Source organism: Aythya marila (assembly GCF_965140915.1).
Source record: "Aythya marila genome assembly, chromosome: 8".
Lineage (NCBI taxonomy): Eukaryota > Metazoa > Chordata > Aves > Anseriformes > Anatidae > Aythya > Aythya marila.
Genome location: NC_139049.1, coordinates 15,578,460 through 15,592,586, shown reverse-complemented (window position 1 = coordinate 15,592,586; position 14,127 = coordinate 15,578,460). Strand labels below are relative to the sequence as shown.

Here is a 14,127-nt window from a genome sequence, read left to right as displayed (position 1 = left end):
TCACAGGCCTCCAGCCAGACTCTGCTCCGTTTATCACTACCCTCTGAGCTCAGCCAGTCAGCCAGTTCTCAACCCACCTTGCCGTCCACTCCTCTATCCCACACTTTCTCAGCTTTGCATGGGAGACAGTATCAAAAGCCTTGCTAAAGTCAAGGTAGATGACATCCACTGCTCTCCCCCCATCTACTCAGCTGGTGATGCCATCATAGAAGGCAACGAGGTTGGTCGAGCACAACTTCCCCTTGGTGAATCCATGCTGACTACTCCTCATAACCTTCTTCTCTTCCAATTGCTTGGACATGGCATCCAGAACAAGCTGCTCCAATACCTTTCCAGACACAAAGGTGAGACTGACTGGCCTGTAGTTTCCCAGATTCTCCTTCCTGCCCTTCTTGAAGACCGGAGTGACGTTGGCTATCCTCCGGTCTTCAGGCACCTCACCTGTTCTCCAGGACCTTTCAAAGATGATAGAGAACGGTTTGGCGATCACATCTGCCAGCTCCCTTAGCACACGTGGATGCATCCCATCGGGATCCATGGATTTGTGTGCGTTGAGCCTACTCAAATGCTCCCAAACCACTCCCACGTCCACCAGGGGGAGCCCTCCATTTCCCAGACCCTTTGTCCTATTGCCAGTCCCCAGTCACCAGGACTCTTTGCTCTTTTTTTGTGGCACAGGTTACAATGCGGTGCTTCATCTGGCCCTGATCCTTATGTTTTGCACTTCCCCCAATCTTGACTCTCTTCTTGGGGTTGCTTCCCAGGTTTGGACTACTGTCCAGATCCTCAGCCTCTTCCGCGACCTCCCTGAGAGCCTCAAATCTATTTCCCAGGGACACCGTGGAGGTAGGTGGCACCGTGGGTGTCAGGGGCAGCTAATATAAATATATCTTTCTGCTCTGAGCCAAGACAAGGGTCCATCCCCTTGACTCTTGCAGACAGTCTGGCCCTTTGTTCTGCATGTGTTCAACGGGGGCAGCCTCTACCCCTTGTCAGGACATAGGAGAGGGCTGCCGAGCAACAGCAGGGGTGGGAAGACCCCTCCTATCTGCCACCCTCAGAGACTCCCTCAGGCTGCCAATTTCTCGCTGCAGCCCAGCCACTTGCAGTCCCTGAAGTCAAGGAGTCCCTGAAGCAGGGCACACTTGCAGCCATAACAGTGCTCTCCTCCCTCATGGCCCACATAGGCCTCCAGATTCTGGAGTTCCCCACAGTCACCTGTCTGGACTGCTGCCTCCCCCCTCAGGGGATCCACATGGGTGCCCACATGAGCCCAGAGAGGCAGCATCCTCTGTTTGGGTTGCTGCCTCAGACCAACCACCGACCGCTGCAACGGGTGGCATCTCTGCTGCGTTATTGGGGGGTTTGGGGTTGGCTTTGTTCATCTCCCTGCCAGGAGCCCTCACTGCAGCCAATCCCTGTGAGGTTCCCGATCAAAATTGTTACATTATTTCCCTCATTTGGACATTTTTGAAAAATGGGGTAACCACATGCATAGAAATATGCCTGTACATCAATCACAGTGAAGTCTGTTTCTGTTGGGAGCAGAGGAAATGCTGTGAGGACTCTGGTGATCGAGGTTGTGGCTGTCATGAGATCAGAGGCATAAAAACCTCTCAGATCTCCCCTAGATGAGTAGACCTTACTTTAGGTTCTTCAACAAGGAGAGATGATTTTGTGGTAGTACAATGGAATCTGTCTTTACTTTCAAATTTCTTCAGCCTGGCCAGACAAACAGAAGCCCACAGAGTAAGTGAGGAACCTAGATGATAATTCGCAGAAGTTCTTACTTTGTTTTATATCTTTAACCCGACTTTTGGCTTTTATATTTTCCCACAATACTGTGTTAAAACCATTCCCCATCTCTGTGAATGAAAGCATTCATTGATAGAGAAATGCACTCACCTTTTGAACTGGGTATATTTTAGTGTATTTTATAGGTTTTCATATTTTTGCACAGATAATATTAAGAAAATATTTCATCATGGTTTGATAACTGGCAAGATCCATCTCATAGGTGTAGGTCCCTTCACTGACACTTGACTTTTACATTTCTGTGATGCCATTTTAAATGAGTCCTATGAAAGTCAGTGGAAGTCAAGGATATACTGAGCATGTTTGGCAGCAGAGGAGTTAATGTGTTTGCCAGATGTGTCTGGTACTTTCAGCAGTCATAAATTTAGTTGTTGCCAATTGCACTGTGTTTTTATTACTTCTACAGAGATTTACGAACTCTTTATATTGGCTGATTTACACGAGAGCTTGTTTGCTAGAAAAAATCTGAGTACTGCTGCCTAGTGAGCAAGTGAAATGACTATGGGCCAAAAGCTTCAAAAATAGGAGCATAAAGCTAGACTGCTAAGCTCATATTTAGTCTCGAAGTAAGTGACTTCATCTTCAGAAGTTTTGAGCACTGAGCAGTTCCCATTCCAGTCACAGAGGTTCTTGGATGTATTTGGTATTTTAAGTAGCAGATTTCTGTTCCTGGGAGGGTGCAGCTCCCAAGACATATAGGGATTGCTATTTATTTACCCCTCAGAGACTGGGAAGGGACAGAGCCCTGCTCAAATGCTTTGCAGGTGTCACAGAGGCCCAGATGACCTTACTTAGTGCATGTTGGAGCCTAGAAGGTAGAAATGGTCCCAGGTACCTACAGTGGGGCAGCAATGCTTTCCAGTGCCCTATGCTGTGGCACTTGTTTCTTAAATCTAGGGTGGCCTTTTGACATTAGATTCCATTTGTGTAGTGATGTCTTCATGGTTCCACCTTTGTGTGCTGTGGATTTGTACAGACAAGGTGTAACTGTTTGGGGAGAAAGACAGAAAACACCAGCATGGGTTGGAAATCTGATTAAGCTAAAAATCTTTTATTCTTACAATGTTTTAATGTTTATTTGATTTAAAGTTGCACAGACATATATACTAAGGCTTTAATGCTGTTGTTTTGTCTTCTGAAATAGTCCCTCCTAGTATTAAAGGAGGAAATACTACCACAGAGGTATCAGCACTTCTTAACAATCTTATAAATTTGGAATGTGAAACCAAGGGAATCCCAGTTCCTACCATTACATGGTACAAAGAAGGTCGTCCAATTATTTCCAACCCCCAAGCTCTATACGTGGATAGAGGGCAGTTCCTGCAAATACCTCGGGCCCAAGTGTCAGATTCTGCAAAGTACACTTGCCATGTGACTAATGCTGCTGGAGTTGCTGAAAAAGTATATGAGGTGGATGTATACGGTAAGTGAGAGTTTATTGAACTTGGTTATTTGCCATGTTACAGGAAGTGTGTACTGAAAGTTTTTCTGCCTTCATGCTGTGCAAAGCCTTTGCAGGCCTGTCAAGGGTTGAACAGCAGTCAGTGGTTGCGTTTAAACTCTGATCTGTTTAGCAAGTCTTTGTACAGGGAGCTTTACACCATGTGCTTCAATTGACTCCTAAAAAGCTCTTGACTTCAGGGACCTTGATCCTTTTCTTTAGTGATGTATCAGAACAATTTATTTTCCACGCATCCTTTCTCCTTCCACATGTGCATGGTGAACAGTGTTTACCTGAAATAGACACTGTGGGCAGGATCTTTGGTGTACTGTTTTAAGACCTTCAAATTCAGTTCTTCCATCTCAAAGCCCCGAATATCCTCTCTCTTTTATACAACTGGTCAATATTAAACTACATCGTTTGACTTCTCTGTTTCCTTTTTGTCTTGGCTTGCCACAGCAGCAAATTCTCACGTGAAATTGTGCATGACATAATGGGTTGTAGAGCCAAAGTGGGTGGGGAGGAACTAACCCATTTGCTCTTAATACATTTTCTGGCTACAGAATTAATCACTTGCAATATATTTTTTCCTTTCTACAGTTCCTCCAGTAATTGAGGGTGATGCTGAAACAGCCCAGAGCAGGCAGGTGGTTGCTGGCAATTCTCTGACGTTAGAGTGTAAAGCTGCTGGCAACCCTCCGCCTCTCCTTACCTGGTTAAAGGATGGCGTGCCTGTGAAAGCAAGCAGCAACCTCCACATCATGTCTGGCGGGAAGAAGCTGGAGATTCTCAATGCTGTTGAGGCTGACCGGGGCCAGTATTTGTGTGTGGCCACAAGCATAGCTGGAGAAAAAGAAATCAAATATGAAGTTGAAATCTTAGGTGTGTGAGCAACAGAAATAGTGATTTATCATGTTGATATAAACCTGATTAAGTTTTTATTTCTGTTGATATCATTATATAATCTGCTGCTTATTTAGTTAAATCTGGGCACTGCACAGTTTTTTCTGCCCAGGGTTGCAGGACAGTTCTAATACACTTAGTTTCAGGTTAGTTCTTGGAGAATTTTCCTGCATGTGGTTAGGCAAATATTATTCTCAGGAACATTTAAAATTCTTCTAGCTTCTCTTCCTAGAGAAAGATTGTAAATGTGAAAAGAATTAGATAAAAAAGATCACTGAGTAGTTGCCTTGGGGGGGGGGGAGGAGGGGAGAACATCTTTCTCTTGAGTTTGAATTGTGTTTTGCAAATTTGGAACATTTTCTTGAGAAGGATTTTCTCCGCTTCATTCTATTTAATATTTTACCATGGTCTGAATCTCAGCAGTCCCTTCTGTCTGTCGTGAGGTAAATGAATTGTACAAATTTTAATTGTTGAAGAGACCTTCTTGACATGGAAGGATTTATTTCAGGCCTTCAAAAATACTTGATTTTTCCTGTATAGACACTATAGACACTTTGAAGTACCCTCTTGAAGAGTACTGCCACTCTACTGCATGCACATGTAGAGCATCCGTTCCCAGGTTTATCTTTCTGATCTTGCTAGACAGTGAAGGAGCTGGGAGAAGCCATATCGCAGTGCTTCCTTCCCAGCCCACCCACCCCTGAAGGAGGATGAGATAGAGCAAAGAGGACCTGCAGGAGTGGCACAGGTTCTCTATGCCTTTGCTTTCTCCGTTTACAGACGGAGGGTGCTAAAAGGCTCTCCTCACTAGCATGTACACACTTTCACAAGAGAGCTCATACAAATGTGGAAAAAAATAAAGAAACATGAAAAATGGAGAATGGCGAGTCGAATTAAGAAAATATCGTTGTCTACGTGTTTTGCTTAGGAACAATGATTCCTAATGAACTCCAAATCTGTCCATGTCCCAAAGTGAGATGGATGTCAAGATTTTTTTTAACGCTACTACTTTTGATAAGCTTTTATGACATTTCTGATACTTAAACATTTCTGCTGATGAATGTTTCTCTCCTACAGTCCCACCATTTGTGGAAGGTGGGGGTGAGCTCTTGGACTACTTTGTGATTCTCCATAGCCCTTTGGAGTTGGATTGTTCAGCAACAGGGACACCCTCACCAACTATCATGTAAGTGGATTGGTATGACAGTAAAATAAAAAAAAAAAATCTTCTATTTGATGAAGTGAGCTTAGAGGCAGTGTTTCTAAACTGCCTATATTATGTATTGATAGTTAATGTATGGAGGATAAGCTCTTATCTCCACTGAAGACAGTAACAGGCATGTACATTGCCGGATTTCAGTCCCATTTTGTTTTGAAGTAATTGGGTAGGTTGTGCCAAAATATATGTCCTAGGAGTTAGTGTAGATAAAAAGAGTTGACCGAATTCTTCTTCCATGGCTAATGCAAGTGTGTATTTATCATCTACCAGCAACAATTGACTTTGCTTTGGAGGTTTGTATCTGCTCTCTGTACTGCTTCCTAGCTGTCACCTTTCTGATGACTTCTTTAGTGCCTGTTCCCCTATATTCCCTTCTCATGATAATCACTTCAGACCATGACACTTGGAAAAGCAAAATATTACCTGAGATTTCCAAACCTTCCTAGAAATGCAAATAAGAGTTATTGACATGTTCTGTTTAATAGAAATGTGCATATTTTAGGACTGTTGTCACTCTTACTCTAATAGAGGTCTGAGTTTATACTTTCTTTTTGGTAGGTGGTTAAAAGATGGTCAGCCAGTTGAAGAGGGAGCTGGACATAAAACCTTATTAAACGGACAAAAACTTCTTATCTCTCAAGCTCAAGTGTCAGACACTGGCCGCTATAAATGTGTGGCTGCAAATACGGCAGGAGAACATGAAAAGGAATTTGATGTTACTGTACATGGTAGGTTATTCGAGGGGCAAAAAGGCAGCAGATTGCCACTACTGTACATGGCTGGCAAGAAGATACTCAAATTTTCTGTAATTTTTATTTATTTATTTTTTTAATTAGTGGGTTGAAAAGTAGGATATGAGAGTAGATGAAGTCAAAATAGAGCTACTCTTATTGGAAGGCTATTGCCACTGTGTATGTAAAGGTATATGTTCAAATGATATTTTATTTTTGTTTATGGTGCTTCTTGCAGTTCCTCCAACCATCAAATCATCTGGCGCTTCTGAGAGAGCTGTTGTGATACACAAACCTGTAACACTGCAGTGCGTAGCTAATGGCATTCCCAGCCCTTCCATAACTTGGTTAAAAGATGGTCAACCAGTAAACACAGCCAGAGGAAATACTAGAGTAAGTACTATTTTTATGGAATTCAAACCATGAAAAAATAGTTACAATAAGTTAAATGTGTTAGTGCTTCTTTTCCTTTTGCTTTCCTCATGCTGTGATACAAAGATGTTAAAAGATCCATCCTGGAGAATGATGGGCTTTTTACCTGAATGGATGGTTTATCAGATTGAGTAGCACTGTTAAGCAGACTGAATCCCATTAGATACCTCTCTACCAGAAGAGTTTGTGACTGTAAATTCATTATCTGGCTCCTTTCAGTTATACTTTAGCCTTCAAGGTATGGTCATCTGTCAGTTAGAAGATACCTCTCCCCGCCTGCCACCATGATGTGGGATTAGATGAGTTTTTCTATAAGCGTTGCCCTTGCAGCACCTACTTGTACATTCCCGTCTCATTGTAAGATTCTAACTTTCAGTGAACAGCCCTTCCTAGTGCTTGCATGCTCCAGGGAATGAAGTGCTTGTAATGGTTTTGATTTACTTCAGGCTGTAGCAGTTTCTGACGTCATGCCAGAGGCAGCTCTCTCTGCTTGCAGCCCCATCTTCACCTTGCTTGCCTGCCCCACTGCCATGTAGGTCTTCTCACAGTTATACAGCTAATAAATAATCCCATTGTCCCAGGAACACTGAGGTCTCTGAACTAGCAAGACACCTCTTGCATGAATATCAGCACCAGGTTAGGAGAAAGATGAGACTGGCTGTATTCAGCATACATGTCTACTGTGCCATTACACAGAATCACAGAACCATTGAGGTTGGAAAAGACCTCCAAGATCACCTAGTCCAACCTCTGACCTAACACTAATAAGTCCTCCACTAAACCATATCACTAAACTCTACATCTAAACATCTTTTAAAGACCTCCAGGGATGGTGACTCAACCATTTCCCTGGGCAGCCTATTCAAATGCCTAACAACCTTTCTCGTAAAGAAGTTCTTCCTAATATCCAGCCTAAACCTCCCCTGGTGCAACTTTAGCCTATTCCCCCTCATCCTGTCACCAAGCACATGGGAGAATAGACCAACCCCCACCTTGCTACGGCCTCCTTTAAGGCATTCTATAGAGAGTGATAGGGTTGCCCCTGAGCCTCATCTTCTCCAGGCTGAACAATCCCAGGTCCCTCAATCTCTCCTTGTAAGACTTGTTCTCCAGACCCCTCACCAGCTTCGTCGCCCTTCTCTGGACTCGCTCAAGCACCTCGGTGTCCTTCTTGTAGCGAGGGGCCCAAAACTGAACACAGTACTTGAGGTGCTTAGTGACTCTGCCTGTGATCATTGTGTAAAGTGGTTCCCTTCTATCTGTTTTGGTACAGCTGGAGTCTTCAGGCCGTATTCTGCAAGTTGTCAAGGCCCTGCTCGAGGATGCTGGCCGATACACTTGTGTGGCAACAAATGCTGCAGGAGAAGCCCAACAGCACGTTCGGCTTCATGTGCACGGTAATGATGTTTCTGCCTCTAGTTAGAAGCTAAACCTTTGGTGGTTTTAAGGCAGCTTTTTTACATCTGTATTCCTTTCTCTTTTAAACTCTCTGGCATTTTTGTTACCTGTGCACATCCATCCTTCAGTTTTCATTCTTTGTCTCACTCCATTCATAAGAAGCTAGGGCAAAAGCTGTCTTTCTTGGGATTTGGCTTTTCTTGCGTGGTACTGAGGGCCACTGAAAGAGAAACCTTCCAGTTAACTTTTCTGTTATCCCAAGAAGCTTTCTGACCAAGACAGTCAGAAGTATACTCTATGTTTCTGAATCAAGACCTGATGTACCCACCATTGGCATTACTAATTTAATCTAAATCTCCTGGAGAAAATGGCATTGCCCATGAACTTGCAATGGGGAAGTTCTACATGAATTTCTCTGAGAAAGAAAAATTCTGTCATGTGAAAAACAGTTTTATTTTTCAGCTAAAAACAAGTCAAAAGAAATCAGGGAAACTTCAAAAGCTGTTGTTTGCACGTGAATTTGGCAAATGCGCTCACCATAATTTACGTATATTTACCTCAGAAGTGGTCATGAAGTGTCGTGCATTCTTGATGTGACTCAGTTCTCAAAGGATACAGGAGGTGTGATGATGGACTGTGGCAAAGTGTTCATGAGTATGATTATGTGGACTTTAAGTGCCAAACAGAATCAGTAACTGGGAAATGTTAAATTGAAACAGAAATAAGATTTCAGTATCTCCCTGAATGAGACTTGGAAAGAGAAGCTGCACTCATCTTATATTCTGATAATTGCATCATAGTTGATTTTGGTGTCAGTCCCATGCTCACAAATTTTGCTTGTGATCTTCACGTTCAGAGTGTCACTGTCTGGTGTTTATGGCACATTCCAAATTTACAGATACCAGTAATACAGAGTCTTGCCTTGTTAAAGCACTGTACAACATTCGGTTTAATATTACCAGTTCAAGTGACCTTGCCACCTTGGAAGAACTGCTGTTCTGTGTTGTGCACCCATTTCTTACAAGTCCATTTTTAAGAATCACTTTCCCTGCCTTCTCTTCCTGACACCCCCCCCCCACCCTCCCCCCCCAAAAAAAACCCACCCACATTTTACACATTTTATTCCTCTTAACACTAATGAGGCTATATAATGAAAGCAGTCCAGTTCCAAAGGTGCAGTTTCTTGAGAAATTTCTTAGTCACCCAGTAGTTAGTTAAAGCTTGGGCAATTAATTGCCTAGAGTTTCTCAGAAGGCAGATTACGATTGGAAGCTTTGCCAACTGGGTGGCTGAACTAATGAAAACCTAATACTTTTGTTTTTACCCAGAACCACCCAGTCTGGAGGATGCAGGGAAAATGTTAAATGAAACAGTGGTCGTGAATAATCCAATCCATCTTGAATGCAGAGCAACTGGGAACCCTCTGCCAGGTATGCACCTTTGAGAACATGAAGAAAGGCTGATAGCATGTATTTGCTTTTATATGTCTTTTGAAAATAATAGGTATTCTGAATATGAAGTTAATTTTGTGGTATTGAAACTAGCTATGAAGTATTAAACGCTGTATGATGGGAAATGCCAATATATTGAGTGATGTGGAATAAATATTGAGGAATTCACTATTTTTAGTAAAATAAATCAAAACCAGAAGGATAAACTACACCCTCAAGCATACAGTAGTGCCTGCTCCATAGGCAATAATATGGTTAGTCTTCTACAAAATCCGCTTTAAACAGCTACTCGTCAGGTCAGTATTTTATAGTATTTTATAGTGTAGAGCAAACTTAGAACAATAACCTTAGTATTGAGTGTGCCTGTCAAGTGGGGCCACATCTAGGACCTTATCTAAAGTCTGTTTAAATTTATAGGAGTCTCTGTTTGGTTTGGGCCCCTGGCATGCGTAAATGCAAATGTTTTGTGTGTGTGCGCCATGCTTTCTGTGGCATACCCAGATGATAAGATTATACTTAGGATTTTCAGAGTTCTCCTTATATTATCAGTTTTGAACACCAGGCCCTATATATCTGTTTGTGGTTTATTTTATTCATGCTTTGTGTAGTTATAACCTTGCACACAGCCTTGGTCATCATCAGTCAGGCCAGACTACTTCTTGAATGAGAGTCTTTCACAGAAAACTTGTGTTACAAAAAATGATTCAGTAAGCAGCAGTTTCATGTAACTGCAGAGTGAAGTGATGCCAGTAAAGCATTGGTTAGCACCAGCACTGTGCTGATAGAGGGTGCCATCTTTTGGCTGAGATGCAAGAAATTCCTCGTTTTTTGTTAGGTTCCTATAATATATTGCTTTGAAATAATACTGTTTTTCCAGTTTTCATTTTCATTTTTTTTTGCCTCCAAGATGAACTTTGTTTTGACTGTTCATGTTTTGACTCCATAAATTTTCCAGGTGGTTCAGTTTAGTGTAGCAGTACTTTAGGGTAAAAGATAAAAATGATATTATTGTTTATTTTTAAACAGCTTCTGTTGACCTTAGTATGAGGTGAGTAGACCCCTTTAAGTATGCTTTGTGTTATTTTATTTTTTTTATCTTCAGAACATATTTTCACGTGTACGTTGTGTGCATGTATGATAGTTTCAAGTTTGTGCTATTGAGACCTGTAGGCATGGTTAGTATTTTGCACAGATGTTTTGTGCTGATTTTCTCATTTCCTAGCTACTTTTTACTTTTACAAATCAATATATATTCATTATAATTAATAAATGTTAGTTTTATGTATCTGAAAATTCAGATGGAAAATTTGAAGAATCTTTGGTCCTGTTGTTTATAACGGGGAATTCTTGTGATAACTTTCCCATTCCATTATGCAGCTATCACATGGTACAAAGACAATCGTCCACTTACCAGTGCTACAAGTGCCACTTTCCAGAACAGAGGGCAGGTTCTGCAGATTGAGGGAGCTCAGATCTCTGACACTGGCATTTATAAGTGTGTGACTGTCAATGCTGCAGGCTCAGCTGAGTTGTTTTACAATCTTCAGGTTCATGGTAAGTACTGCTAAACTTGTGAAAAACACCTATGTGCACCACTTTTACTCTTTTCAAGTTTCAAGTCTGCTTAGGAGTCTTACCATCATTCAGCACACCATTGTACTGGAAGAGATATGGCAGGGGTCAAGGTGAGAAAATTTCTTTTGTTTGTTTGTTTTACCAATACTATTTTAATATTAGGAAGATATGGCGAGGGAATTAAATTTTAGGAAGAATGAGCAGAGGCACCAGATTGGTGGAAAATGTATTTATATTACCACTTGAGGTAACATAAATAAAATATTTATAAAATACAAACATAAATATAAGATATTTATATGTAAATATAAATTAAAATATATATATATATATATATATATATATATATATATATATATATATATATATAAAGGTATTTATATTCCACTTAATTTGGAAGGACTTGCAATTGATGCATTTTGCTGGGGATTACTTCAAAGCCTACAGTAGATAAAGACAGGACACAAATCAAATGTTCTTTCATAATCCAACAGTCTTAAAAATATACTGTCTAATAAGATGAAGTGAAAGTGTGGGTGTTTGTAGACATGAGACACCTGATCAAAAGCCAAATTGGAGCTTTTCCACTGATTTCAGTGGATTTAGGATCAGGCCCTGATCCAAATTCTTATCTTTGATACGTGCATATGCATGTAACTGGTTTTCAGTGGGAGTCTTCCATGCAAAATTGAGTCCCAAATTTGGCCCAGTGTCCCCAACTCATATGCATACCCAGTATGTAGTTCCTATTAAAGTTAATTAACAAATAAAGACTTGGGCAATACATTTCCATGGGATTAATGATCATCATGGGAGAAACTGATGGCTCGAGACATGGTCAAAGGCAATTAACCCCACCCAGTGATTAATTTCCAGGAAATACTTAGAGCCAAGGTCATTATTCTGGTTAGACCAATAAATGAAAAATAACTCCCAAGTATATGTGTGTCTTCTTATGGGTGGTGGAACTGCAGCAGATATGTACAGAGTTTTCTGGGGATCACATACTCTCTGACTTAGTTGTATAGACAGGAGAAATAAAATTGTAATCCCTTCCAGAATAGGATATATGCAGTTGCAGCCAGTGCTAATTGCATCAAAGGAAGCTGAAACAGTTATCCATGAACCTACTTTATTCAGCTTGTGTGGTACAGGGCTTAAAATGGAGTGCTTCTTCGATTTCACAGAAACAAGGTTCTCATCCAGTTTATTTAGAGTTTGATTTTGATAAGAGAAAGCTTTCTTTTCTGTTAATGGTAGAAGCAAGAACAACTACTAAAGGGAGAACACAGAAAGTTGCACTGCATTTACTGAAAGCCTGCTCTAGATTTTTGTGTGGCAGCTGGCATTGTGAGTAAGCACCTATCTTGGTCAATTGTTGGTTGCATTCAACAACTTCTGTTATTAATAGACTGTTGTGGGTGTAGTAGCGATGGTAGAAATTATCAACTGATTTTTGAAATAAAGCCTGATACTGCAGGCTTAACACTGAATGAAACTGGGCAAGCCTATTTAAAGGAAGTTGGTTTAATTTCAGCTTAGCTTATTCTTCTAATGTCATTGTATTAAGATTTTTGCACTCCTTTCTCACCATTAGAACTTTTTCAGGCATTTGAGAACAATGAATGCTATTGAAATAAAATGGGGAAACTGTGCATATATATGGAAAAAAAGATTGTAGAATCACACTTGTGTTTTTTCTACCTTTTCTGCTATTACTGGATTTTTCTAAGGATAGGTAGTCTGAGTTACAGGCTGTTACAAATTGCTGAATTTATTAACATATCTTATTTTTGTTAAAGAATTTCTGATTTTTTTTTTCCTGGCATAGGATATGTATGAGTAGAACACACCAGTCTAATGTTTTTTCTCGGGGTTCAAGTATTATGTTTTGTGACTGACAGTGAAAGTAAAGTTACATCACTAAGTTTTAATTGGTAGGAACAAATAATAGCTTTAATTCTCCTGATAAATGAACCATCTTCCTTTTCTAACGCTTACACATTAAAATGCAAATGTTGATTATATATTGAAAACAGCTTTTTGATTTTAAAGCTGTTTTCTTTCCATAACCATGCATCAGTGCTACACCCACACTTGCTTACTGATGAACAGCCTGAATGAAAGAAGCACAGAAATAACAAAAGAAATATACTGGAAATCTTAGATATGTTCCTGCCTCCTCTTTCAGTGTAGTGCTGCAAAATGTGCTAGACCTTATACCTAAAGTAATTGTTTTGAGATGTTCCATTAAGATGATTTTTATCATCAGGAAGATGTTATGCAGGTTGATCTGGTAAATGTTCATGTAAGTTCTGCAAGGTTGATTTATTACTCTGTGCATGTATTTGCTTTATGCAGTTTATCTTATATACTTCCCTCTTTAATCTCCACCACTGTTAATGCCTTTCACGAGGTCTAAAGGGAATGTTATAAAAGTCTTGAAGGAATATTTTCAGGTTTTATGTTCTGGTTCCCGGGTTTCACAGCTGTCCTCTGGGCTGTGGGCCCAATCATGCTTACCGTTGCTCACAGTAGTTTCATTGAAATTATCTGACTTTTTAGGTCAATAAAGAGCAGGATTTGGCAGAGAGCAAACAAATGACAGTAGTGGTAACATTAGAAATCTTTCCAACAACAGAGTGCCTTGCAGAAAGAGAAACAATGTCCAAAAGTAAGCATCCCATTTAATTTCATTGTGATTTATACTCCTACGTAGCAGCTCCAGATTTATTTTCTTTTTCCAGTCCCACCATCAATCTCTGGCAGCAATGACATGGTGGCAGTGGTGGTTAATAATCTAGTGCGACTGGAGTGTGAAGCAAGAGGCATCCCCGCGCCTATTCTGACGTGGCTGAAAGATGGTAGCCCTGTTTCCAGCTTTAGCGACGGACTCCAGGTACTGGGTTCAAATCCTGCCATCTGTGTTGTTTCCTGTTTTGGTATGAGACTTTAAAACTTGTGCAGTTTAATGAAACTTAAAAATTTGGAGGTTTTGGAATGAGAGTATAGGGCTTTTTGCTCTAGGATATTGTGGCATGTTTACAGTAATTATTGTGTGAAGTGTGCTCATTATGGATATGTTGAAACATGGTGGTTCTTTCAAATGATGTCATACTGAGTAAAGATAGGCAAGTTTTTTACTTACTGGCAAGAAGAGTA

The 14,127-nt window shown here is 40.6% G+C and overlaps 1 protein-coding gene across 4 annotated transcripts in view; it reads left to right on the top strand.

Moving 5' to 3' along the window:
• HMCN1 (hemicentin 1) overlaps positions 1-14,127 on the top strand; it is a 194,409-nt gene that overhangs the window by 97,260 nt on the left and 83,022 nt on the right. For all 4 annotated transcript variants that reach the window (XM_082766273.1, XM_082766274.1, XM_082766275.1 and 1 more), the window contains exons 31-39: positions 2,960-3,238; positions 3,857-4,138; positions 5,237-5,345; positions 5,937-6,106; positions 6,348-6,502; positions 7,815-7,938; positions 9,268-9,369; positions 10,768-10,944; positions 13,713-13,864. In XM_082766273.1, coding sequence (XP_082622399.1) covers positions 2,960-3,238; positions 3,857-4,138; positions 5,237-5,345; positions 5,937-6,106; positions 6,348-6,502; positions 7,815-7,938; positions 9,268-9,369; positions 10,768-10,944; positions 13,713-13,864 — 1,550 coding nt within the window. The remainder of the gene's footprint in view (positions 1-2,959; positions 3,239-3,856; positions 4,139-5,236; positions 5,346-5,936; positions 6,107-6,347; positions 6,503-7,814; positions 7,939-9,267; positions 9,370-10,767; positions 10,945-13,712; positions 13,865-14,127) is intronic.